This window comes from Eschrichtius robustus, chromosome 21, assembly GCF_028021215.1.
Source record: "Eschrichtius robustus isolate mEscRob2 chromosome 21, mEscRob2.pri, whole genome shotgun sequence".
Lineage (NCBI taxonomy): Eukaryota > Metazoa > Chordata > Mammalia > Artiodactyla > Eschrichtiidae > Eschrichtius > Eschrichtius robustus.
The window spans coordinates 31,783,982-31,811,118 of record NC_090844.1 but is presented as its reverse complement, the minus strand read 5'-3'; the positions used below and the strand labels follow the sequence as shown (position 1 = coordinate 31,811,118).

Sequence of the window (27,137 nt, the reverse complement as noted above, 5' to 3'; positions counted from 1 at the left end):
GATCTTCTCTAGCAAATTTCACATATACAATGCAGTATTATTAACTATAATCATCATGCTGTACATTAGGCCTCCAGGACTTATTCATCCAACATAATTGAAACTTGGTACCTTTGACCATCTCCCCATTTCCTCCATCTCCCAACCCCTGGCAACCACTATTCTACTTGCTGCTTTTATGAGTTGGACTATTTTAGATTCCACACGTAAGTGTGATCATACAGTACTTGCCTTTTTATGTCTGGCTTATTTCACTTAGCATAATGTCCTTCAGGTTTATCCATGTTGTAAATGTCAGGATTTCCTTCTTTCTTGAGGCTGAATTATATTCCACTGTATATGTACATCACATTTTCTTTATCCATTCATCTCTCAGTGGACGTTTAAAAAGTGGGCCTCTTTGGCGTCATCTTGCATGGCTGGCAGTATTCACTATACTCTCACCTTCCCTTGTGGGAGAAATCATGGCTGAAGGCAGCTCTCTTGGCACTGAGCTGTGCTGCCTTGGGGGAATGGTGACATGGGTAAAGTGAAACTGTTTTTACCTTCTTCAATATGTCTATTCTTGGATTTTTTGCTCCAGTGTGGCGTGGGGCCTTTCCTTGGATCTTGGGCCACATCTGTGGGTGTTTGTCGAAATTGTTGTTTCTGTGGAGAGATGAGGGCTAAAAGACTCCTATTCTGCCATCTTGCTGATGTCACTCCAGAAGATTAATGTTGGTACATTATCTCTACTTGTTTATAGTTTACAGGAGGAAGAAACAATGAGAGTGAGAGCAAGAGCAAGAGTGAGAGACTCGAAGTAACATATAACAAAAGGGCCAAACTACAGAAGTGCCAATCAAATTAAAAGTGAGAAGGCAGATTGAGGAATTTTAAAAAAAATATTTATTGTTTTTACTTATTAATATAATTCATTTTTAAAAAATTTTTGGCTGCGACGGGTCTTAGTTGCGGCACTCGGGATCTTCGTTGCAGTGCGCGGGCTACTCTCTAGTTGTGGTGTGCTGGCTTACTTGCCCCGTGACATGTGGGATCTCAGTTCCCCAACCAGGGATCGAACCCTCATGCCCTGCATTGGAAGGCAGATTCTTTACCACTGGACCACCAGGGAAGTCCCAGGAATGTTTAAATTCAGTGAAAGGAGGTGGAAAGCATTCCAGGTTATGGAAACAATATGCCTAGAGACATGGGACTAAATAATAGTTATTTTCAAAGAGTACAGAATTCATAGTTATAACTGGAGCTGAACCTCTGAAGGAGGGGAGGGATACAAGAAAAGTTGAAGAAGTAAAACAGTAAATCTTGATAACTGATTTGATGTGGAGACTGGGTGGGCCGTATTAAGTAAAAAATAGCTATTATTGAATCCAGGTCATCAGGAGTATGCATAGAGTTTGGGGGAAAGTCTTCTCTATTGGGAGAACTATCTTGAATGAAGAAAGAGTGTAAACAATACTTTGATACTGGAATGTAAAGCCAAAGTTGGGTGTTAAAGGCGAATACTTGGAAACAAGTGCTTACGTATAAACAATATCAGCGAGGCAGAATAAGGGAGCAGTGGAGAGACAGTGCAATTGTGAAGTGAAGTGCAGTTGAGACTGAGGAGGCGTTTCAAATTGAGAATTGCGTACCAAGCTTTCTTACACACGTCTTGGAATGTTCGTTTTGGCTGGGGCTCTAAAGATGGCAGAGTATGTTTGGAGCATCTGTATCTTAGTGATTGAGAGTATGGCTCTGGATTCAAACTGTCCAAGTTCATATCCTTCAGCAGCACTTAACTGTGCTGCCCTGAGCAAGTTACTTGTACTTCCCATCTGATGTTTGATTTGTTCAGTGGGGAAAAAATAGGATCTAATTCACTGGCTGGATTTGAGGATTAAATAGAATAGTTAATGTAAATGCATGAGAATAGTGCTATTATTATATGGCAGTTTATATGGACTCTTCTTCTCAAAGCAGAAAAAAATAATGTTAAGTTGCAGAACAATAAAATCATTCCAGTGAGAAAATGGTGAGCTTTTCTACATTTGAGTGAAAACTTTTAATCCATACATTAAAACTATTTTTCATTGTAATTCAACAAAATGCTTTTGATTGAAATGTTTGATCAAGGCTTTGGTAACCCTAACCAAACATCACAAGAACAGTAAAGTCATCAGTAACTTGGATCCATTGGATATGTTTTAGAAACCCAGATTGCCTAATCTCATTTAATTAAGACTATTTTACAAATTTGAAACAGTTAAAGACATACGGAAAGATTGTACTTCAATTTGCTTCAGACTAGAATTTATGAACTACAGACAAATTACTAGCAGGAGTTATCACCTGTGAATTGTTTGTCAAAATTAACTATAATTATATACTTATTTATTTAGCTATAGAGATTATCCAGATTATGTGGGAGCAGCATTTCCTGGAAAGATGTGTGTTACCAGTTATTCTGCAGGAATTGCTTTGGTATGTAATTACTTAATCTTATTATTTGAAAAAAATACATTTAAAAATTACCCAGCATTACAGCATATATTTTATACACTTCACATTTATATTTACATTTAGAGATTGCATTTATATTCCATCACTCTGAAAACTTTGAACTATGTAGAAGGAATAGTATTCTGAAGTACAAGTGTCTTATTGCAATTATTTGGAAGTTAAAGTGGAATAAAAATATAATAAATACACATGTATTCCTTATTATATAGAAGAGTGCATTATGAAAAATTATCTGTAAAGATATTTCTATAACCAAAATAGATTTATTTTTCTTGTAGGTATAAAATTGGAAAAATAGTCTTATAGATAAATTAACTTCAAAATCAAAACAAATGGTTAACCAAAAAGTATGATAAAAATCCATTAAAATCTTTCAAATTTTTCTACATAATATTTAAAGAAACTTTTATGTCTATTTTAAATATTTATAGTTCTTATAAATATTTTATATTTACATAAATTATTGGTATAATTAGATGCATCACTGAAAGAGAAGTAATTCATTGAGCCTTTCCCCCACCTATTCATCCTTTTTAAAAATAAGTTTAAGTACTATATAGTATTTTAAAATTACAAAGTAATTTATGTTATTCATGTCCATTTTTAAAAGAACATATAGAAACATAAATGGAAACTTATATAATCTGGCATCTTCCGAGGGATGAAGCAATAATCACTGTTAACATTTTGATTAATATGTATCTCCTACTTTGGGTTTTTATCTGTTACTGTGGCTCCCCACTATATGTTTTTGCAAAAATGGGATTTTGCATGCATATTTTTATTTCTGATACTCTTCCAATTATTTTTATTACAGAATTTATGCCTGCATGCATGTATATGTAAAATTGTTTAAATTGTAGCTATAAAAAGCAAAGTTTGTTAGCAAAACTCTCTTCTTTATCCGCTTCATGAAGTCCTATGAGAATTTATAATTTCTATTTAAATTCTCTGGTAGTTATTTATTTAAAATATATATACTTTGACCCCTACTTTGATTAATAAACTTTAGACAACATTGGTAATATTACCTTTGACATATTTAACCCACTCTCTCTATTTGTCATATATATTGTGAAGTTTTTATTACTTTATTAATACTTATAATATTAGTAATCTATATTAAACACATTCTTAAATATTATATGTATATACATAATATATGTAATTATATATTATAGATGTTATACAATATATAATACACAATAATATATAATATATTAAATATTATTGCATAATATATTACCATCTTAATGTATTTATGTTTTTTATTATTTATATTAATTATTTTAAAAAATCTTTTTACCTTAAGCACAGTCCATTGATTATTTGCTATGAAAAATGAGACATGTAAAATAGTGCACTTCTCATATCCATTGTTAAGAGTTATAAAATTTATAATTTATTTTATAGAACTTTTGTACTTTGTCTACAGGTTGATTTTTAAGTTAAATCAATAAATATTATTTTATGGTATCATGAATATAAAAATGGTATTAACTCTGAATCAAGAAATAAATATGTTGTTATTCTGGTAAAGCTTTGATGACCAAAAGAGGTCTAATGGAGCTTCTCAATTTTTTTCTAACTTATTTTACTTCTGTGGGTGGAAACAACTGCCACAGAAAATTAAACTTCATTTTCCTTTTCTTGGAATTCTTTGCTCTTTTTCTAGAATAACTTCAAGTTTAAAAAATTTTGAACACAGTGTATATAAGTGGCAAACACTGTTATTTTATTAATGAAAACACTTTTGCTCTCCCTCCACATTTGATTGATAATTTGGCTAGGTTTAGAATCCTAGTTCTAACATCCTTCTCTCTCAACATTCTGAAGATTGATGTATTGTGTTTTTGTCAACTCATTATGAAGTGCAAGGATGGCAAGGAAATTGAGGGTGTTTGTAAGAGAATCTGAACTGCTTAAAGGAGGAGAGAAGTCAGTAAGGAGATTAGGAACAGTGAAAATGTAGGAACCATGGTTTAGTTGTGCTGATGGGTGTGCAGATTGTTGTAGTTGAGGTGCTGGTGGAGTTATCAGGAGAGACAGCAAGTGGTCAGGATGTGGCATGCACAGAGATGACGGAGGGCTTGCAGTTATTGATAAAAATCTGTTGACAAGGTCTAGAGTGTGAACCATAGGAATGAGTGGGTGAGGCAGGATGTAGGATAGAATTATTAGAGGAGTTGAATTCAAGGAATGATGCTTTTACAAAGCTTTTATACTTATATTTTTATAAACCTTTATATTTCTTTGTTTAAAAGCTCTTATACTTTTACCACAATTGAATATGTTTCTAAATAAGAATTGTTTTTTATGCTTTAAACATAATATAAATTGTATCCTGCTGTATCATTCTGCAAATAGATTGTTTTGGTTTCCACTTATAATTTTGAGATTTAATGGAATTACAGTTAATTTTTTTTTTTTAATTAATTAATTAATTTATTTATTTATGGCTGTGTTGGGTCTTCGTTTCTGTGCAAGGGCCCTCTCCAGTCGCGGCAAGCGGGGGCCACTCTTCATCGCGGTGCGCGGGCCTCTCACCGTCGCAGCCTCTCCCGTTGCAGGACACAGGCTCCAGACGCGCAGGCTCAGTAGTTGTGGCTTGCGGGCTCTAGAGCGCAGGCTCAGTAGCCGTGGCTCACGGGCCCAGCCGCTCCGCGGCATGCGGGATCCTCCCGGACCAGGGCTCGAACCCATGTACCCTGCATTGGCAGGCAGACTCTCAACCACTGCCCCACCAGGGAAGCCCTACAGTTAATTTTTAAAAGACTTTGTTTTTTAAGAGAAATTTTAGGTTCATAGCAAAATTAAGAGGGAAGTACAGAGATATCCCATATAGTCCTTGCCCCCCTACACACATAACCTCCTTCACTGTTAGCGTCCACACCAGAGAGGTGCATTTGTTACAGATGATGGACCTACACTGACACATTACAACCACCAAAAGTTCACAGCTTACATTAAGGTTCATTTTGGTGGTATACATTGTGTGAGTTTTGACAAATATATAATGACATATATCTAGCATTATAGTGTCATAGAGAGTAGTTTCACTGTCCTCAAAATCCTTTGTGCCTAGTAAATTTTTTGCATTGGTGCTTGATACTTTATTATATGAATGCCACACTGTATCCTTTATGCTTTTCATGGGAATTTTGGTTGTTTCTATTTTTGCCATTACAAACAATATTTAATAAACATCTCTATACATAACTCTTCCAATTTCCATTTGATCCTTTTGTAAATTGAAATGTAGTTGACGTACAACATTATGTTAGTTTCAGGTGTACTACGTAGTGACTTGACATTTGCATACCTTACAAAAAGTCATGACAAGTCTAGTAATTGTCTGTCCCCATACAAAGTTAATATTATTGACCTTATTTCATATGCTGTATATTATACCCCCATGGCTTATTTATTTTATAACTGGAGGTTTGTACTTCTTAATCCACTTTACCTGTTTCACCACCACCCCACCCCCTCCTCTCTGGCAGCCACCCATCTGTCTTTGCTACCTGAGTTTGTTTTCATTTTCTTTTGTTTGTTTCTTTTGTTTTTAGATTTCAAATATAAGTGAGAGCATACATATTTGTCTTTCTCTGTCTGACTTATTTCACTCAGTGTAATACTCTCCAGATAGACCTTCCATGTTTTTGCAAATGGCAAGATTTTTATTGGGGGGGTGTATAGTTGTTTTACAATGTCGTGTTAGTTTCTGCTGTACAGTGAAGTGAACCAGCTGTATGTATACATATATCTTCTCTTTTTTGGATTTCCTTCCCATTTAGGTCACCACAGAGCATTGAGTAGAGTTCGTGTGCTATACAGCAAGTTCTCATTAGTTACCTATTTTATACATATTGTATAAATGTGTATATATGTCAGTCCCAATCTCCCAGTTCATCCCACCCTCCCTCCCCCTTTCCCCCCTTGGTGTCCATACATTTGTTCACTACATCTGTGTCTCTATTTCTGCCTTGTAAACAGGTTCATCTGTACAACAAATGGCAATATTTTTTTAAAATTTATTTTTAATTTTTTTTGACTTTTTATTTTATATTGGTGTATAGGTGATTAACAATGTTGTGTTAGTTTCAGGTGTACAGCAAAGTGATTCAGTTATACATATGCATGTATTTATTCTTTTTCAAATTCTTTTCCCATTTGGGTTGTTACATAATATTGAGCAGAGTTCCCTGTGTTATACAGTAGGTGCAAATGGCAAGATTTTATTGGCCGAGTATTAATCTACTGTGTGTGTATGTGTGTGTGTGTGTATACATATACATACATATATATATGTATGTATATGTATATACACACATGTCATATCTTCTTTATCCGCTCATCTAACAATGGATACTTAGGTTGTTTCCATATCATGGCTATGGTAAATAATGCTGCAATGAACATTGGGGTACATGTTGTTTAGTATTAGTGTTTTTGTTTTCTTTGGAAAAACACCCACAAGTGAAATTGTTGGATTATATGCAGTCCAAGTTTTAATTTTAAGAGGAACCTCCATACTGTTTTCCATAGCGGCTGCACCAATTTACAGTCCCATCAACAATGCACAGGGGCTCCCTTTTCTCCACATCATTGCCAACACTTGTTTTTGTCTTTTTGATGACAGCCATTCTGACAGGTGTGAGGTGGTTTCTCACTGTGGTTTTGATTTTAATTTCCTTGATGATTAGTGTTTTTGAGCATCTTTTCATGTGTCTGTTTGCCATCTGTATGCTTTCTTTGGGAAAATGTCTGTTCAGGTCCTCTGCCCATTTTTATATCAGGTTTTCAGGGGTTTTTTTGATGTTGAGATGTGTGAGTTCTTTGTATATTTTGAATATTAACCCCTTATTATATATATTGTTTGCAAATATTTTCTCCCACTTAGTAGTTTACCTTTTAATTTTGTCGTTGGTTTTCTTCACTATGCAAAAGCTTTTTAGTTTGATGTAGTACCATTTGTTTATTGTTACTTTTATTTTCCTTGCTTGAGGACACAGGTACAAAAATATTGCTAAGATTGATGTCAAAGAGCATACTTCCTATGTTTTGTTCCAGGAGTTTCATGGTTTCTGGTGTTGCATTTAAGTTTTTAATCCATTTCAAGTTTTTGTGTTTTTTTTTTATTGTATATGGTGTGAGAAAGTAGTCCAGTTTCATTCTTTTGCATGTACCTGTCCAATTGTCCCAACACCACTTATTGAAGAGACTATCTTTTTCCCATTAATTATTCTTGCCTCCTTTGTCACAGCTTAACTGACCATATAAGCTAGGGTTTATTTCTGGACCCTCAATTCTGTTCCATTAATCTATGTGTCTGTTTTTGTACCAGGACCATACTGTTTTGGTTACTGTAGCTTTGTAGTATAATTTGAAATCAGGGAACATGATAACTACAACTTTGTTCTTTATCAAGATTGCTTTGACTGTTCTGGGACTTTTGTGTTTCCACACAAATTTTAGAAGTATTTGTTCCAACTCTGTGAAAAATGCCATTGGTGTTTTGATAGGGATAATTGAAGCCAAGTAGATTGCCTTGGCTAGTATGGTCATTTTAACAATATTAATTCTTCCAGTCCATGAACCCATATAGCTTTCTATTTATATGTGTTGTCTCCAATTTCTTTCATCAGTGTTTTATAGTTTTCTGAGTATGGTTCTTACACCTCCTTGGTTAGATTTATTCCTAGGTATTTTTTTTTAATGCAATTTTAAAGGGGATTGTTTTCTTAAAATTTCTTTCTGATAGTTCATTGTTAGTATATAGAAATGCAACAACAGATTTCTGTATATTAGTTTTGTATCCTGGAACTTAACTGAATTCATTTATTAGGTCTAATAGTTTTTTGTGGCATCTTTAGGATTTTCTGCATATAGTATCATGTCATCTTCAAACAGTGACAGTTTTGCTTCTTCCTTTCCAATTTGGATTCCTTTTATTTCTTTTTTTAGTCTAATTGCTGTGGCTAGGACTTCTAATACTATGTTGAATAAAAGTGGCAAGAGTGGACATCCTTGTCTTGCTCCTAATCTTAGAGGAAATGCCTTCAGCTTTTCACTGTTGAGTATGATATTAGCTGTGGGTTTGACGTATATGACCTTTATTATGTTGATGTATGTTCCCTCTGTACCAACTTTGTTGAAAGTTTTTTTTTAAATCATAAATGGGTGTTGAATTTTGTCAATAGCTTTTTGTGCATCTATTGAGATGATCATGTGACTTTTATTCTTCAATTTGTTAATATGGTGTATCACACTGATTGATTGGCAGATATTGAACCATCCTTGCATCCCTGGGATAAATCCCACATAATCATAGTGTATGATCCTTTTAATATATTGTTGAATTTGGTTTGCTAATATTTTGTTGAGGATTTTTACACCTATGTTTATTAGTGATATCGGCCTGTAATTTCCCTGTGTGTGTGTGTGTGTGTGTGTGTGTGTGTATGGTGTCTTTGTCTGGTTTTGGATTCAGAATGATGCTGACCTTGTAGAATGAGTTTGTAAACATTCCTTCCTCTTCAAAATTTTGGAAGGATAGGTGTTTGGTAGAATTGGCCTGTGAAGCTGTTAGGGTCCTGGACTTTTGTTTTTTGGGACTCTTTTGGGTTTTGATTCAATTTTATTACTGGTAATTCATCTTTTTAGATTTTCTATTTCTTCGTAATTCAGTCTTGGAAGATTGTACATTTCTGGGAATTTATCCATTACTTCTAGTTTGTTTAGCTTGTTGGTATATAATTGTTTGTAGTAATCCCTCATGATACTTTATATTTCTGTAGTGTCTGTTGTAAATTCCCTTTAGTTACTGATTTTATTTGGGCTCCCTCTTTTTTCTGGATGAGCCTGGTGAAAGATTTATCAATTTTAAAAAATCTTTTCAAAGAACCAGCTCTTAGTTTCATGGATCTTTTCTATTGTTTTTTGTTTCTTTGTTTGTTTGTTTTTTGTCTCTATTTCATTGATTTCCCCTCTGATCTTTATGATTTCCTTCTTTCTCCTAACTTTGGGCTTTGTTTATACTTCGCCTAGTCTTTTAGGTTTAAGGTTATATCGTTTGATATTTTTCTGGTTAATTGAGGTAGGCTTGTAGTGCTATAATCTTCCCTCTTAGAACTGCTTTTGCTTCATCCTGTAGATTATATATCATTGTGTTTCCATTTTCATTTGTCTCAAGGTATATTTTGATTTCCTCTTGATTTCCCCAGTGACCCATTGGTTGTTTAGTAGCATATTTTTTACACTCCACATGTTTGTATTTTTTGCATTTTCTTTTGTTGATGATTTTTAATCTTATGTCCCGTGGTGAGAACAGATGCTTGATATGATTTTAGTCTCCCTAAATTTATTGAATCATTTTTTGTAGCCTAGCATGTGATCTATCCAGGAGAATGCTCCATGTGCACTTGAAAAGAAGGTATAGTCTGCTGTTTTTGGATGGAATCTATTAATTTCATCTATTATCTATTATATTTATTAATTACATCTGTCTAATATGTCATTTACGGCCATTGTTTCCTTGTTGGTTTTGCCTGTGGATGATCTTTCCGTTGATGTATGTAGGGTGTTAAAGTCCCCTGCTATGTTGAATTACTGTCAGTTTTTCCCTTTAGGTTGTTAATATTTGCTTTATCTATTTAGGTTTTCCTATGTTGGGTGCATATGTATTTACAATTTTTATATCTTCTTGTTGGATTGATACCTTTGTCATTATGTATTGTTCTTTTTGTTTATTACAGTCTTTGATTTAAAGTCTATTCATCTGATATGTGTTGCTGTCCCAGCCTTCTTTTCATTTTTATTTGCATGGAATATCACTTTCCATTCTCTTACTTTCAGTCTGTGCATGTCTTTAGAGCTGAAGTGAGTCTCTTGCAGGCAGCATTTATATGGGTCTTGTTTTTGTATCCATTCAGCCACTCCATTTCTTTTCCTGGGAGCTTTTAGTTCATTTACATTTAAGTAAAATATGGCTAAGTATGTATTTATTTCCATTTTGTTTATTGTTTTCTAATTGTAGTAGCTCTTTTTTGTTCCTTCTTTTCTTTCTCTCTTCCCTTTTGATTTGATGACTATCTTTAGCGTTTTGTTTGGATAACTTTCCTTTTTTGTATTTGTGTATCTATTATAAGTTTTTGGTTTGTGGTTACCATGAGTTCATATATAACAACCTACATATGTACATGACTATTTTATGTCAATGATCTGTTAAGTTTGAATGCATTCTAACAACCCTGCATTTACACCCCCCCTGCCCATGTTTAATATTTTTGACATCATATTTTACACTTTTTGTTTTGTGTATCTCTTACTACATATTGTGGATATAGGTGATTTTACTACTTTTATATTTTAACCTTTTTACTAGCTTTATAACCAATTGATCTACACCTTTACTCTATGTTTGCCTTTCCAAAAAGATTTTTTTCCTTTCATAACTTTCATGTTTCTAGATATGGCTGTTTGTGCTTAGAGAAGTCCCTTCAACATTTCTTGTAAAGCCAGTTTAGTGGTGAACTCTTTTAGCTTTTGCTTGTCCATAAAACATTTATCTCTCCTTTAATTCTGAATGATAACCTTGCCTGGTAAAGTATTCTTGGTTGTAGGTTTTTTTCTTTCATCTCTTTGAATATATCATCATGCCACTCTCTTTTGGCCTGCAGAGTTTCTACTGAAAAGTCAGCTGATAGTCTTATGGGAGTTTCCTTGTATGTAACTGGTTGCTTTTTTCCGGCTGCTTTTAATATTTCTCTTTTTAATTTTTGGCATTTTAATTATAATGTGTCTTGGTGTAGACCTCTTTGGGTTCATCTTGTTTGGGACTCTGTGCTTTTTAGACCTTGATATCTGTTTCTTTCTCCAGGTTAGGGAAAATTTCAGCTATTATTTCTTCAATTATGTTCTCTGCCCCTTTCTCTCTCTTTTCTCATTCTGGGACCCCTGTAATGGGAATGTTAGTATGCTTGATGTCATCCCAGAGGTCTCTCTCAAACTGTTTTCATTAAAAATTTTTTTTTTCCTTTCCTGCTTTGGTGATATCTACTACTCTGTCCTGCAGTTTGCTGATCTATTCCTCTGTATTATCTAATCTACTGTTGATTTCTTATAGTATAGTCTTAATTTCAGTTATTGTGTTTTTTAGCTCTGTTAGGTTCCTCTTTATATTTTCTAACTCTGTTGAAATTATCATTGTGTTCATCTACTCTTCTCCAGAGTTTATTGAGCATCTTTAAGATCATTACCTTGAACTCTATAAATTGCTTTTCTCACTGTTTAGTTCTTTTTCTGGAGTTTTGTGTTGTTCCCTTGTTTGGAACATATTCCTCTGTCTCCTCATTTTGCCGTATTCCTTATATATATTTTTTACTATATCATCAATGTTATAAAAGGATACAACTCAGGAACATTCAGATGGAAGAGATGCACAGGGCAAGGTATGGGAGAAGTATTGCCGAGTCTCAGTACCCTTCTCAGGGATGCTGCACTTCTGATACCTCCACGTGTTCACAAACCCAGAAGCTCCCTGAACTCCTTCAGGTTCTTTTATGGAGGCTGCATTTTGTCCCTTAGCATGATTGGTGTAATCACTGGCCATTGGTGATTGAACTCAATCTCCAGCCCCTCTTCCCTTACTAGAGGCCTGGAGCAGGGTGAAAGTTGCCACCCTTTAATTAAATAGTTGGTTCCTCTCCATCCATAGGGCTTTCCAAAAATACATCATTAACATAAACTATGATTGAAAGGGGCATATTATGAATAACAAAAGATGCTCCTTTCACTTTTATCTTTCCTGAGCTATTTTGGGACCAAAATCCCACAATTATAACAAACAATGCTTTTATTGCTTTTGCTCTTAATCTTTTAGGAAATTACAATGGCTGAAAATAAAGACCAAAACCAAAGGTGTTCAGTTAACACTATACATTTCCCTCTAATGACTATTTTCACTATATCCCGCAGATTCACGTAAGTTGTGTTTTCATTTTCATTGAATTCAAGGAGACCTTGAGACTCTTCTTTGACCAGGTGATTATTTAGAATCATGCTGTTCATTTCCCACATATTTTGGGAAAATTCCAGCTATCTTTTTGTTTTTGATTTTTAGTTAATTTTTAGTTTAATTCCATTTAGTTTGAGAACACTCTTAACATGGTTTATTTATATTTTTATAAATATTTAAAGGAATGTTCTATAATGCAGAATGCAGCATATCTTACTGAGTGATCTATGTGAGCTTAAAAAAATGTGTTCCTGTTGTTAAGTGGAGTACTCTATAAATATCAATTAGATCAAATTGATTAATAGTGAATTTTATGTCATCTGTATTCCTCCTAATTTTCTACCTGCTTCATCTGTAAATTACTGATAGAGAGATGTTGATGTCTCCAACTATTTTAATAGATTTTTCTGTTTCTATTATTAGTTCCATCATTTTTTAAATTGAAGTATAATTGCTTGCAATATTGTGTTAGCTTCAGGTATACAACATAGTGATTCAGTTATTTTTTCTGATTATATTCCATTATAGGTTATTAAAAGGTATTGAATGCAATTTCCTGTGCTATACAGTAGATCCTTATTGCTTATCTGTTTTATGTATAATAGTTTGTATCTGTTAATTCCATACTCCTTCTTTGTACCTCCCTACTCCCTCTCACTTTGGTAACCATTAGTTTGTTTTCTATGTCCTTGATTCTTTTTCCGTTTTGCATATAGATTCATTTGTATTATTTTTTAGACTCCACATGTAAGTGATATCATATAGTATTTGTCTTTCTCTGTCTGACTTACTTCACTAAGTGTAATATTGGGTTGGCCAAAAGGTTCATTCGGTTTTTTTCTGTAAGATGGCTGTAGTAGCACTTAGTTGTCTTTAACTTCATTTGAAACAATTTTGTTAGATTGTATGTGACAGCTGTCATATCAGTGTGCATTTAAAAAAAGATTTATCAAAATTGGTGCATTTTTATATAGTCATTTTAATATTGAAGATCAAAGAAAAAAAGCAACATTTTCAGCATATTATGCTTTATTATTTCAAGAAAGGTAAAAATGCAACTGAAACACAAAAAATGATTTGTGCAGTGTATGGAGAAGGTGCTGTGACTGATCGAACATATCAAAAGTGGTTTGCAAAGTTTTGTGCTGGAGATTTCTCGCTGGGCGACACTCTATGATCAGGTAGACCAGTTGAAGTTGATAGCGATCAAATCGAGATATTAATTGAGAATAGTCAACGTTATACCAGGTGGGAGATAGCCGACATACTCAAAATAACCAAATCAAGCATGGAAAATCATTTGCCCCAGCTTGGTTATGTTAATCACTTTGATGTTTGGGTTCCACAAAAGTTAAGTGAAAAAAACCTTCTTGACCGTATTTCCGCATGCAATTCTCTACTTAAACGTAATGAAAACATTCCGTTTTTAAAACAAATTGTGAAAAGTGGAAACTGTACAGTAGTAATGTGGATGGAAGAGATCATGGGGCAAGTAAAATGAACCACCACCAACCACACCAAAGGCCGGTCTTCATCCAAAGAAGGTGATGTTGTGTATGTGGTGGGATTGGAAGGGAGTCCTCTATGATGAGCTCCTTCTGGAAAACCAAAGGATTAATTCCAACAAGTACTGCTCCCAATTAGACCAACTGAAGGCAGTACTCGACGGAAAGCGTCCAGAATTAGTTAACAGAAAACACATAATCTTCCATCAGGATAATGCAAGACCACGTGTTTCTTTGATGACCAGGCAAAAACTGTTACATCTTGGCTGGGACATTCTGATTCATCCGCCGTATTCACCAGACATTGCACCTTTGGATTTCCATTTTTTTGGTCTTTACACAATTTTCTTAATGGAAAAAATTTCAGTTGCCTGGAAGACTGTAACAGACATGTGGAACAGTTCTTTGCTCAAAAAGATAAAAAGTTTTGGGAAGATGGAATTATGAAGTTGCCTGGAAAATGGCAGAAGGTAGTGGAACAAAATGGTGAATATGTTGTTCAATAAAGTTCTTGATGAAAATGAAAAATGTGTCTTTTATTTTTACTTAAAAACCGAAGGCACTTTTTGGCCAACCCAATGCTCTCTAGGTCCATGCACGTTTCTACAAATGGCAATATTTCATTCTTTTTTATGGCTGAGTAATATTCCATTGTATATATATCTTCTTAAGCCAGTCATCTACCGATGGACACTAGTTGATTCCACGTCTTGGCTATTGTTAATAGTGCTACTGTGAACATTGGGGTGCAAGTATCTTTTTGAATTAGAGTTTTCATTTTTTCCAGATATATACCCAGGAGTGGGATTGCTGGATCCTATTGTAACTCTACTTTTCGTTTTTTAAGGAACCTCCATACTGTTTTCAATAGTGGCTGCACCAATTTACATTCCTACTAACAGTGTAGGAGGGTTCCCTTTTCTCCACACCCTCTCCAGCACTTATTGTTTATAGATTTTTTTGATGATGGCCATTCTGACTGGTGTGAGGTGATATCTCATTGTAGTTTTGATTTGCATTTCTCTGATAATTGGTGATGTTGATCAGCTTTTCATGTGCTTATTGGCCATCTGTATGTCTTTTTTGGAGAAATGTCTATTTAGGTCTTCTGCCCTTTTTTTGATTGGTTTGTTTGTTTTTTTGTTATTGAGTTGTATGAGCTGTTTGTATATTTAGAAATTAAGCCCTTGTCAGTAGCATCATTGGCAAATATTTTCTCCCAGTCTGTAGGTTGTCTTTTCATTGTATGGTTTCCTTTGCTATGCAAAAGCTTGTAAGTTTGATTAGGTCCCACTTGTTTATTTTTGCTTTTATTTCTACTGCCTTGGGAGACTGACCTAAGAAAACATCACTACAATTGATGTCAGAGAATGTCTTTCCTGTGTTCTCTTCTAGTAGTTTTTGGTGTCCTGTCTTATATTTAAGTCTTTAAGCCATTTTGAGATTATCTTTATGGGCTTTGTTTTAAAATCTATTTTGTCTGATATGAGTATTGCTACTCCTGTTTTCTTGTCATTTCCACTTGCATGAAATATCTTTTCCAACCCCTCACTTTCAATCTATATGTATCTTTGGCCCTAATGTGGTTCTCTAGTAGGCAGCACATTGTAGGTTCTTGTTTTATTATCCAGTCTGCCACTCTGTGTCTTTTGATAGGAGCATTTACTCCATTGACGTTTGAAGTAATTATTGAGAAGTATATATTTATTTCCATTTTAAACCTTGTTTTCCAGTTGACTTTGTATTTCTTCTTTGTTCCTTATTATTTTTGTTTTTCCTCTTGTGGTTTGATGGTTTTCTTTTGTATTATGCTCGAGTTCCTTTGTTTTTGGTTTTTGTGAATCTATTATATGTTTTTGATTTGTGGTTACCCTGGTTTTCAAGTATGTTAGCCCATAACTATATCTACTTGCTTTAGACTGGTAGTCAAATGAGCTCAAACACATTCTAAAAGATCTACATTTTCTTACTCCCTTCCCCCAAATTTTGTGATTTTTACGTCTTCATGTTTATTTCTTTGCTGTTCATTGTAGTTATAATCGCTTTCACAGAACTTTTCGATTGTTTTTTAATCTATGTACTGGCTTATTTAAGTGATCTTTAATCTTTTTTATATATTTGCCTTTCCTGTTGTAGTTTTCCCTTTCCTATAGATTCTTGCTTCTTTCTATTTACAGAAGACCTTTCATTATTTCTTTTAGGATAGGTTTAGTATTGCTGTATTCTTTTAGTTTTTTCTTGTCTGAGAAATCCTTTATCTCTCCTTCTATTCTAAATGATAATCTTGCTTGATAGAGTATCCTAGGTTGCAAGTTTTCCCTTTCAGGACTTTTGAATATATCTTGCCGTTCCCTTCTGGCCTGCAAAGTTTCTGTAGAGAGATCAGCTGATAGCCTTATGTGGGTTCCCTTGTAACTGACTCTTTTTCTCTTGTTGCCCTTAGAACCCTCTCTTTATCTTTATCTTTTGCCATTTTAATTATGATATGTCTTGGTGTAGGTCTGTTTGTGTTCACCTTGTTTGAGACCCTCTGTGCTTCCTGTACCTGGATATCTGTTTCCTTCTTTAGGTTTGGGAGTTTTTCAGCCATAATTTCTTCAAGCATATTTTCGATCCCCTTTCCTCTTTCTTCTCCTTCTGGGATTCCTATTATTTGTAGATTGGCATGATTTATATTATCTCATAGATCTCATATGTTGCTTTCATTTTTTTTCATTTGTCTTTCAATCTGCTGTTCTGATTAATTTTTATTATTCTATATTCCAGATCATTTATCTGTTCTTCTGCATTATTTAGTTTGCTATTTATTGCCTTTAGCTCTTTTTTTTTTGCCACGCGGCTTGTGGGGTCTTAGTTCCCCGAACCCATGCCCCCTGCAGTGGAAGCATGAAGTCCTAACCACTGGACTGCTAGGGAATTCCCCTAGCTCGGTTTTTATCTTGGCAATTGACTTGTCTAATTTTATTTGGCTCCTTTTTATAGTTTCTAGTTCCTTGTTTCAGTAATGGGCATTTCTGTTGATAATCTTTCTTAATTTCTTCAGCACTTTTATTACCTGCTTTTTTGAACTTGGGGTCTGGTAGATTTGGGAGGTCTGTTTCATTGCTTATTTTTTCAGGGGATTTCTCTTGTTCTTTTCATTGGGAGTAGTTGCTCTGCCTTTTCATTTTACTTATATAGTTCTCTGACTCTATGAATTTAGGAGAAACCATTATCTACCGTGGTCTGAAGGGCAGTTTTTATGTGGGAGTGACCCTGTGTAGACTGTGTGAGTCCAATATTTTTGGCTCAAGGGCTGTTTTTGGTATGGATGCTTGCCATGTCTTTCTCATGGTGTGCTGGCCCTTGTCCCCTTGATAAGGGGGTGTGCTTGGTGTTGTGACCAGAGCCTGCACTGGATGTTGGGCAGAGACTCCTCTTTGCTCTGTGGTTGTCACAGCCCTGTTGGGGACAGGGTCGGCTCCGCAGTTGTTGGAGTAGAAGCCCCCAGATCCATTTCTAAGCTGCAGTATGAGGTAGATGGGACTGGAGCACTCCCTCTGGGACAGGAGCTGCTGCACATTCCTCCCCAGGTGCTGTCCACCAAGATGTGTGACTCTGTGATGTTGCCTGCGACTTGGTGTGTGTGTCCACAAAGTTCGCTGCTTCTGGCACCAGGAATCACCTCTGCCATGGGAGTACCAATAATTGGCTCAGATGTCCGGCATGCATGTGCAGTCCTAGTCCCAAAACCCGCCGGCCTGAGATCCCACCAGTGCCATACCACCGTTGCCCACTGTGGGAGCATGGATAGTTGGCTTAGATTTCAGCCCCCCACTTCCACGTGTGGGTGCCCCAAAAGTTTGCAAAACCCTCGGCAGTGGGTACCGTGCCCTGTTGTGAGCATGCTGACAAAGAGGCTGGTATGGTAAACCCATGACCCTCCTTTCATGTGTTGACAATGGGGCTCTTATGGTGAACCCATGCTCCATCCTGCACACATCCCCAGTTGCAACTTGGGCCACACTCCAGGCCCTTCAGGCTGTCTCTGTACAGCCAAACTGAGTTCTCTCCCCAGACTGTCCACTGAAGCCCAAGTTTCAGAATCCAGCCATTGCGCACACCAGCAGGCATGTGGAAAGTGCAGTGACATGGCAAGGGCGGTCTGTGCTGGTCTCTCTGTACCCTGCTGGGCCACACTCTCCCCTTGAACCTCTAAAGCTCCCTATTTGTCCCACCAGACCTCGCAACTGGTGAAGGAGGTTCCTGGGGTGGGGGAACCTTTCCTCTTTCACAGCTCCCTCCCATGGGCACAGGTCCCATCCCAATTCCGCTTCTCCTCCCTTTTCCCTTCATCCTACTCCACTATGTGGGGATCTTTCTTGCAGCTTTGGTTGTATGAGATCGTCTGCCTGCTTTCAGTAGGTATTCTGTGAGACTTGGTCTGCATGTAGATGTATTTTTGATGTATTTGTGGGAGGTGGTGAGTTCCAGGTCCCTCCACTCTGCCATCTTGATCTCCTCCCTCTCAGTAGCATTTTTAAACTTTATACTTTTACTTCTCTTCTCCCTCAGGTTCTTATTCTTTTTTTAGTTATTGATGTTATAGTATACATATTTTTTATATTGTGTATCCTAAAACATATATTGTACTATGATTATTTTTAATATATTTGTTTTTTCACTTTTAGACTAGAGTGAATTATGCACCACCATTACACTATTACAGAACCTAACTTTGACTATATATTTACCATTAGCAATGGGTTTTATGCTACTTTCTCATGTTTTAATGATGTTAATTAGCATTATTTTACTTCAGTTCAAAGAACTCCCTTTCGCATTTCTTGTAAGGCATGTCTAGTGGTGATGAACTCCCTCAGCTTTTATTTGTTTGGGAATCATGATCTCTTTTCTGAAGCACAGTTTTGCTGGGCATAGAATTCTTGGTTGACAGTTTTTTTTCTTTCAGTATTTTGAATATATAATCCCATTCTCTCCTCACCTGAAATATTTCTGTTGAGAAACCTGCTGATAGTCTTATGGGGGTTCCCTTGTATGTAACTTGTTTTTTTTCCTCTCTTCTTTCAAAATTCTTTCTTTGTCTTTACTTTTGACACTTTAATTATAATGTGTCCTGGTGTAGCCCTATTCAGGTTCAACCTATTTGGGGTCCTTTGTGCCTCATATATTTGGGTGTCCATTTGTTTCCCAGTTTTTGGAAATTTTCAGCCATTATTGCTTTAAATGTACTTTCTGTCCCTTTTTCTTTTCCTTCTGGAATTCCCATGATATGGATATTGGTGTGTGTGTGTGTGTGTGTGTGTGTGTGTGTGTGTTTGTCCCATAGTCCTGTAGGCTTTCTTTCTTTTTCATTCTTTTTTAATTTTTGCTCCTCTGACTGCATAATTTTAAATATTCCTGCCTTCTAGATCACTGATTCTTTATTCTGCATGGTCGAGTCTACTGTTGAAGCTCTCTATTGAGTGCTTCAGTCGTGTTTTTCAGCTCTAGGATATCTCTTTTTAGTGGTTTCTGTTCCTTTGTTGAACCTGTTTTGTTCATTCATTGTTTTACTAATTTCATTTGGTCTTCTGTGTGTTCTTGTAATTCACTAAACTTCTTTAAGGAGATTATTCTGAATTATTTCTCTGACACTTCATAGATCTCCATTTATTTTGGGTTAGTTATTTTGCAGCATTTTTAGTTTCATTTGATGGTGTCACATCCACCTGATTTTTCTTGCTCCTTCATTCCTTACTTTGGCACCTGTGCGTTTGAGTTATTGGTCTCCTCTTCCAGAAATTACAGGCTCACTTTGGCAGAGACAGTTCTTCACTAGTCAGCTCAGTTTAGGTTTCTGGACATGTCCTTGGGCAGGCAGGATCTATTTTTGGGCAAGGCCACTGCCCAACCTCTGAGGTCAGGGGAGGGGGTACCACTGGCTATTAACTGTTGGATAGGACTGATAGTGTGGTTCCCTGCCCAAGAGAGGCAGTAGGATATACTCTGTGGTTGTCTAGATTCACTGGTCAGGCTTCCTAGAAGGTCAGAACAGGGAACTTTACTCAGCAATAGCTGGGAGATGAATTCGCTTCCCTGCCCTGACGGGGAGCACATGACCTGCATGGCTCATTGTTTGTGGACCCACATTAAGCAGACTGTGCCCTTAATTCCTTGGACACATGGGGCCACTGGGTTTTGCTCTGAAGATGGGGAAAACCATGGGCTGTGCTCTCTGTTCAAGTGCCACTGTGAGCAGGGTTGTTGAATGGGTGGCACAGCTTCCTGTGTGCTCTGGCTAGATTTGTTGGTTGGGCTTTCTGAAGGCTGTATTTCGCAGTGGGCAGGGCTATGAATTTGTGTCCTTGTCCAGGTGTAGTGGGAAAACCAGCTTAGCTCTTTGTTTGTGGTCTTAACTCAATCTAACTGGCACTCCAAGTTTCCTGGCCAAACAGTGCCACAGGCTTTGCTCTGTGAACAATCAACTCTGCCTGCCATACTCTGCTCAAGTGTTGCTGCACTATGCAGCTACCAGGTGTTCTGACCAGGCTTCCGGCCAGGGGGAGCCGGGAGCTATACTAGGCATTAGGCAGGGCTATGAACAGATCCCCTGACTGGGTGGAAGTGGGTAGCAGATCAGGTTCCAGGGCTGGCAAGGCTTTTCATCTGAGGACTCAAATCAGGCATTCCTATACCTCATTGACTTCCCTTGTCATACTGTTCCACTGTCCTGGCTCTGCAGATGAGCAGAGCTGCTAGTTGGCACCTACAGGTGCTATAGATGGGAACTCGGCCTGCCAAGATCCAAGCAATGATTGCTGCAAGCCCCTCCTGTCTTCTCTGTCATGATCAGATTCCCAGGGGTCAAATCTCACTCATCCTTTAGGGGCTCCCAGAAGTGACCCACAATACTAGGGGATCTGGATGTCCACTCTAGGCCCTTTTCCCACTTGAGGGACTGTAGGCTCTGGGAAGACCTCTCGGTGTGGTGCTGCACCAGTCTTGGGGAGGGGCAATGCATTCAGTGTATATCTGCTCCTCCTAACCTTCTAATGAGGTCTGTCTTGGTCTCTGGTACAGGGGCTGCTTCAGCCTCACCTCCACGTTCTAGAATTTTCTCAGTGATGTCCATGAATAGTTGCTAGTTGTTCTTCTTGTGAGGGGGAGTGAAGGGGGAAAGACCTATGTTGCCATCTTGGTGATATCACTCCTGTTGGAATTTACTTCTTATTATGGACCTGGAGACAATGAGGGGTGATGAGACAAATGTCCCAGGTATTGTCATTAAAAGTGTCATATTTTTAAATGTAGGGGCTCTTTGGTTGTTGCTTTTTTTAAAAAATTAATTTATTTTTGGCTGCATTGGGTCTTCGTTACTACGCACGGGCTTTCTCTAGTTGCGGCGAGCGGGGGCTACTCTTCGTTGGGGTGCATGGGCTTCTCATTGTGGAGCACGGGCTCTAGGCGCACGGACTTCAGCAGTTGTGGCACGTGGGCTTCAGTAGTTGTGGCTCGCGGGCTCTAGAGCGCAGGCTCAGTAGTTGTGGCTCACGGGCTTAGTTGCTCCGCGGCATGTGGATCTTCCCGGACCAGGGCTCGAACCCATGTCCCCTGCATTGGTAGGTGGGTTCTTAACCACTGCTCCACCGGGGAAGCCCTCTTTCATTGTTTAGAGGGAGGCTTACTCTACGGGCAAGGGACGTCCAGGGATATTTGTTCATGTCACTCCAGTTGTTCCCACCCCAAGTTTCAGATTCTGACTCCTTTCACACCAAACATGGTAGGTTTGATAGTTAAATTGGAGCTGGAACCCTACAGTACTTATAGCTAGGCCCTGAGCTTGGTCTTCAGCTGTATCAAACCGACAACTGCAGGAGGTGATAGTCACTACAGTGCTCGTGCAGAGGCTTTCTGATTGCCTATTTGCATTGTCAGTTGTTCATTTACAGTTTTTCCGTTCTGTTTTTCGTAATGTGCTTCCTCTAGCACTGCCATAAGAAGCCAGTTGACCCCAAAATATTTATTATAGCTTGTCTTTATAACAGTGAAGTGCCTTGATGTTCCTCACAACTTGGCCTCTACCTGCACCTTAACTTATGCCACATTTGGCACAATTTGAGAAATGATGATGTCATTGCGTATCATGAATTACCAGTGTCCCATTTCTCCTTGGCAAGGAAGATATTTATGCACTCGTTAAATATGTGACAGCCTAATCACAAGAATGCTTTCCTGAGGGTCTGTTTTCTGTGGTTTCTCCTGATACTAGTTACTGTGTCATTGAGAATCTTGGCAGGAAGCAGATAGCGTACTTACAACTGAGGAATTTGGTTATGTGGCCACTTTGTGAGCTGGGAGGAGGAGTATTATGTGGACTCTCCTGAATGAACATGAGAGCTGTTCTAAGAAATTAGGTAAATGGAACATCATGGTCCATATAGCCAAAAATCTAATGTAAAAATAGCCCTTTTATATAGTTATGGCAGTTATTTAAGAATTATCTTTAAAGCATTCAATTGTTAAATCATGGCAAAGCTAGACATAGGCTCAATATGCTTATATCTCAATAAAATTTCATAAGAAGCTCTTCAGCTTCTTACTTGTCCAATGAACTGTATTTCCATATTCTTAAGTATTTGATAAAACAATAAAATGTTCATAATTAGAAAAATATTACTTTTACCACCCTTCAGTGAATTGTCTTTTATTTGAATTTTCTTTGTTGTTAATGTAGTATCCCAAGGGGATAACCTTGGAGGCATTTTCAATTATTGTCACCCAGATGCTGGGACTCAGTCTGGGCATATCATATGATGACCCAAGGAAATGTCGATGTTCAGGAGCCATCTGCATAATGAGTCCAAAAGCCATGTAAGTTTTTAAAAAATAAGATTTATTTATTTGTTGTATTTATTTTGTTTTAAATAACTGAAGTGAAAAATTTTAGTATTTGCTTATAGCACGAATTAACTATAAATGGACGAAGGACCACAAAAGATAAATATGAGATTTTAAGCCTAAGAGTAGTATGGTGGGAGGTTAGCATTAAGAACAGTCAAAGATAGCAAATCCAGTCTGCAAGGTACATTAGCAAAGGAATTCTCCATAGGCTGTGTATTTTAAGAAATCACTTAATAAGGATCTTTAAAAATGTGTCGTAGGCCAAAACAAGTGGCCTTTGTTTTTAGACAAAATTTTCTGCTTTGCTTTTAGAGTATACTAATGTTGTGGAAAAACTACGATCTAAAGAATATAATATTTGTGTGACTTTGGATAAATTACTAGGCCTTGCTTAGATTTATTTTTGTCATCTTTAAAATGGGAATAATTATGCCTGTTCTCTTATTTCACAGAGTGATATAAGAATAAAATGAGAAAATAAAATAGGAAAGTGTTTTTTAAATTGTAAAATCCTACAAGTATGTGATGGATTAGTTACAGTGATTTCTAAATTTGCCAGTGTTCCCCACATAGTATATCGTACAAGGGCTACAGCAGATGTCATTAGTATTCTACAGTTTTTATTTGTTAAAAGGGCCTATGTTGAGTATGACCTATTCATAACTGAAGAACAATCAACAGTCAAAAGTGAAAACAAGCCATTAATTTCTGAAAACATGCTCTTTTTATAGTTACTTCTAAGCACCACCTGAGGTTAACTCTTACATTCTAAAAAGAGCTCAAACACAAACATATATATTTTTATATACACACATTTTATTACAATTTAGTTCTCCATGGATTATATATAAAAACAATATTTTATATGTATAAAATATTGTATAATTTTATTAAATTAAATGTATAATAAATTAAATATATTATAATAAAATTTATTAAATCAAATATAAAATTTGTATAGCTATATAAGCAATATGAAAATTACCATTCTGGGCCTATTGTCCATTTGGCCAACTATTCTCAAGTATGCTATGACAAGATGTTTTGTGTAGGTCACCCAGAGTCTGGTATTAATGATAATAAAAATAACAGATATTTACATTGTGCTTGCTATGTGCTAGAGACTCTTTCAAACACTTTACATATGTTAAGTCATTTGATCCTCACATCTCTTTAGGGCAGGTCCTATTATTCTCATCTTTACAGATAAGAAACTGAATTATAAAAGGATAACTACCTGTGGTCAGAGAGCTGGTTGTGGCAGTCCTGAGTTTTGAACCCAGGCATTCCGGCTTTAGAATCTGTGTTAATAAACATTTGGATTTGTATGGTGCTTTATGACATTTAAACTGCTTTCATACATATTCTCCAGTTTCTTAAAAAACTTTTGTGATGTGTGTAGAGCAAGTATTATCTTAATTTTTACAAAATCTAACAATTTTAAATGCATATATATGTAAGATATATAAATGAATATATAAGATCTATCTATAAATGTAGATAGATATATCTTTTGCATTTCTAGAGTACATCTCATTCATTATTTTATGTAATTTTCAAAGAAGGCATGTGAGTAAATAAGGCAAATATTATTATTTCCATTTGTCTTTTTCCATGTGTGTTTTTTTTTTTTTAAAGCCCTGGAGTACAGAGAGCCTAAATGACTCTACATTGGATATACAGATAATAAGTGGCCAACTTCAGCTGATATCAGTAATGTCACCAGTGATTTATTGGGTACTCACGATAAGCCAAAGAGTTGAATTAGGCACTTTACTTGTTTATTAACATCTAATCCTCATAACAACCCTAAGAAGTGGATGGGTACTATCCGTATCTTGTAGATGAGAAAACTGAGACTTAGAGAGTTTGATCACTTTGCTTAAAATCTCATAAGTCACAAGATTGGTACTAGTCAACAGGTTTATCTAACTCAAAGCTTTTGTTATTTTCTCTACTCCGTATTGACTTCATATAGAGGACAGTTAATATACTGGAATTAATTTAAACCAAGTAGCAAAAGAACATTAAAATGTATTCGTACAAACTTCATTCTTTAGTTCAGTAATACTTCTAGTATATTATTTTGATGATGCAATTTATATCTACTTTTTAAAAGTGGGTAACTTTTAACATAGTCTGCACAAACAAATGAGTTCAGAAGTGGAGGGAGGAAAGAGCACAGAAAATGGCAAAAGCTATGAATGTAGGAACTTAGGGAAAACTCATGGTGAAGGTTTGCTTACCTATCCAGTTGCATCATTTTACAAAAAGGCAAAAACATTTAGAAGGAGTATAGAGTTACCAGTTATCCAAAGAAATTGAATTATTTTATTCTTACTGCTTTCTCTTAATTTCTTACTAAGACCAATTTTGTTAAGCTATGGGAATTTGATTGGGGAAGAGGAGATACCATCTTGGAGTAAGGAATACATTGAGGGGAATGTGGGCTTTGGAATCTTACACTTGTTTGCTATTTTTCCTATCCCTTATTTTTCTCATCTGAAAAATGAAGATCATGATAGGTACATCTCACAGTTGTTGTGAGGATGCAGTTAATCAAGTAAGTTATCAGTGTGCTGGTATCTCTTCTTATTTGAGGAGTAGAAAGACGTAGGAGGTATTAAAATGGTGGTGTAGGGATACACAAGAACAGTGAGAATATGGAATGTTGGGAAAGAAGTGTAGACAAGAGACAGACCCTGAAAGAAAAATGAAATACTATAAAATGCTGTCAAGTGCTAACCCCAACTTCAGGAAAATGGTAGAGAGTACAACATTTTTTTGCATAATTTCCTTCTGTCACATAATTTCTCTGTTCTTTGAATACAGAACTTAGGCTAGTTATATCATAGTTTCAATAAGCCTTTATAAAATAATTTGGGAGCAAAATAACATAGCATTAGAATTTAGAGTGCAAAATTGCAACCAAATGAATGTTAATAAAAACTTCAGATAATTGATTCAAGTAAACTTTGGGAACACACATTCTTAGTTAAGAACTGCCATATGGGCAGCAAAAAGGTGAATAATTAGGGTTTAAATACAGTTAACTATAAATAGCTCCCAGATCAAAAATATTATACAGTTTTTTATTTAAAAGTTTTCTTCACTAAGATCATCAAAATTTATGGTTTATAGTAAAATATCTATTAATATTTAATGGTAAATATTTTATTGAATTATTTACTGTTCAGAGATGAAATTTTGAGTAAAAAGTACCTGAATTTGAAGTCTTAGATAACTGTGTGTGAATAGTGATCCCGCTAATGTACAAACTATCTGAGTTTGAGGAGGTTTCTAGCTTCTCTAAACTTTAATTCAGTTTCTATAAAATGTTGATGACAATACCAACCTCTCTGGTTTGTTGTGAGGATTAAATAATCAAGTGAATAAAATACCTGGCTGATAATAGGCGCTCAATAAATGTCAGTTACCTCCTTACCTTACAAAGTTGTACTGCATGTGGAGAGTGACTCATCTTATGGAAATATTGTCTGAAGTTATTTTTATTAGTGGTATATGGACATAATTATGTTAAATATTGATTAATATACAATTTCTGTGAAATCTTTGAGAAAGCTCAGGACTAAGCACAGTACAGTCTGTTTAACAAAAGTTTGTTGTTATTAGGAAGAATCAACAGACAGTTGGTTCTATGTTTGCTTAGAACTGTGCAGGTAATAAGTGATACCAACCATAAAGATGACAAAATTCCTGCTTCAAACAACTTACAATTCAATGAATTATCTATCATATTATATATGTAGTACAAACCTATGAATAAACATTGAAAAACCATTGAAATAGAAGAGATTCAAACTTTCAAAGAGTTTGGTTTTAATTTGGTCAAGGGAAAGATAGAGGAAATAGAAGTTTGAAGAGTTGTTGATATACATCTGGGAATTTACATAAATGGATATTTGGTTTTCTCCATGCCATTATTTCAGTTGTATTTCACCTAGGCAGAGGTATCATACACATACATAACCATATTTTTTCTGTATATGCAAGAATTTACATACAACCACACCCAGAAGCTCAAAACTTTCTCTTAGGTAGATTTAGTTTGTAATGCATATAAAAAATAAAATTTATCTATTCTGTTTTTTCTTCCAGTTTTACTGAAATATAACTGACATACAGCACTGTATAAATTTAGGGTGTACAGCATAATGATTTGATTTACATCCATCATGAAATGATTATCACAATAAGTTTAGTGAACA

At 35.9% G+C, this 27,137-nt stretch overlaps 1 protein-coding gene across 1 annotated transcript in view; it reads left to right on the top strand.

Annotated features, from left to right (window-relative positions):
• The window catches only part of ADAM32 (ADAM metallopeptidase domain 32), a 200,221-nt gene that overhangs the window by 65,319 nt on the left and 107,765 nt on the right, over positions 1-27,137 (top strand). The window contains exons 10-11 of the mRNA XM_068531996.1: positions 2,382-2,463; positions 22,742-22,878. Coding sequence (XP_068388097.1) covers positions 2,382-2,463; positions 22,742-22,878 — 219 coding nt within the window. The remainder of the gene's footprint in view (positions 1-2,381; positions 2,464-22,741; positions 22,879-27,137) is intronic.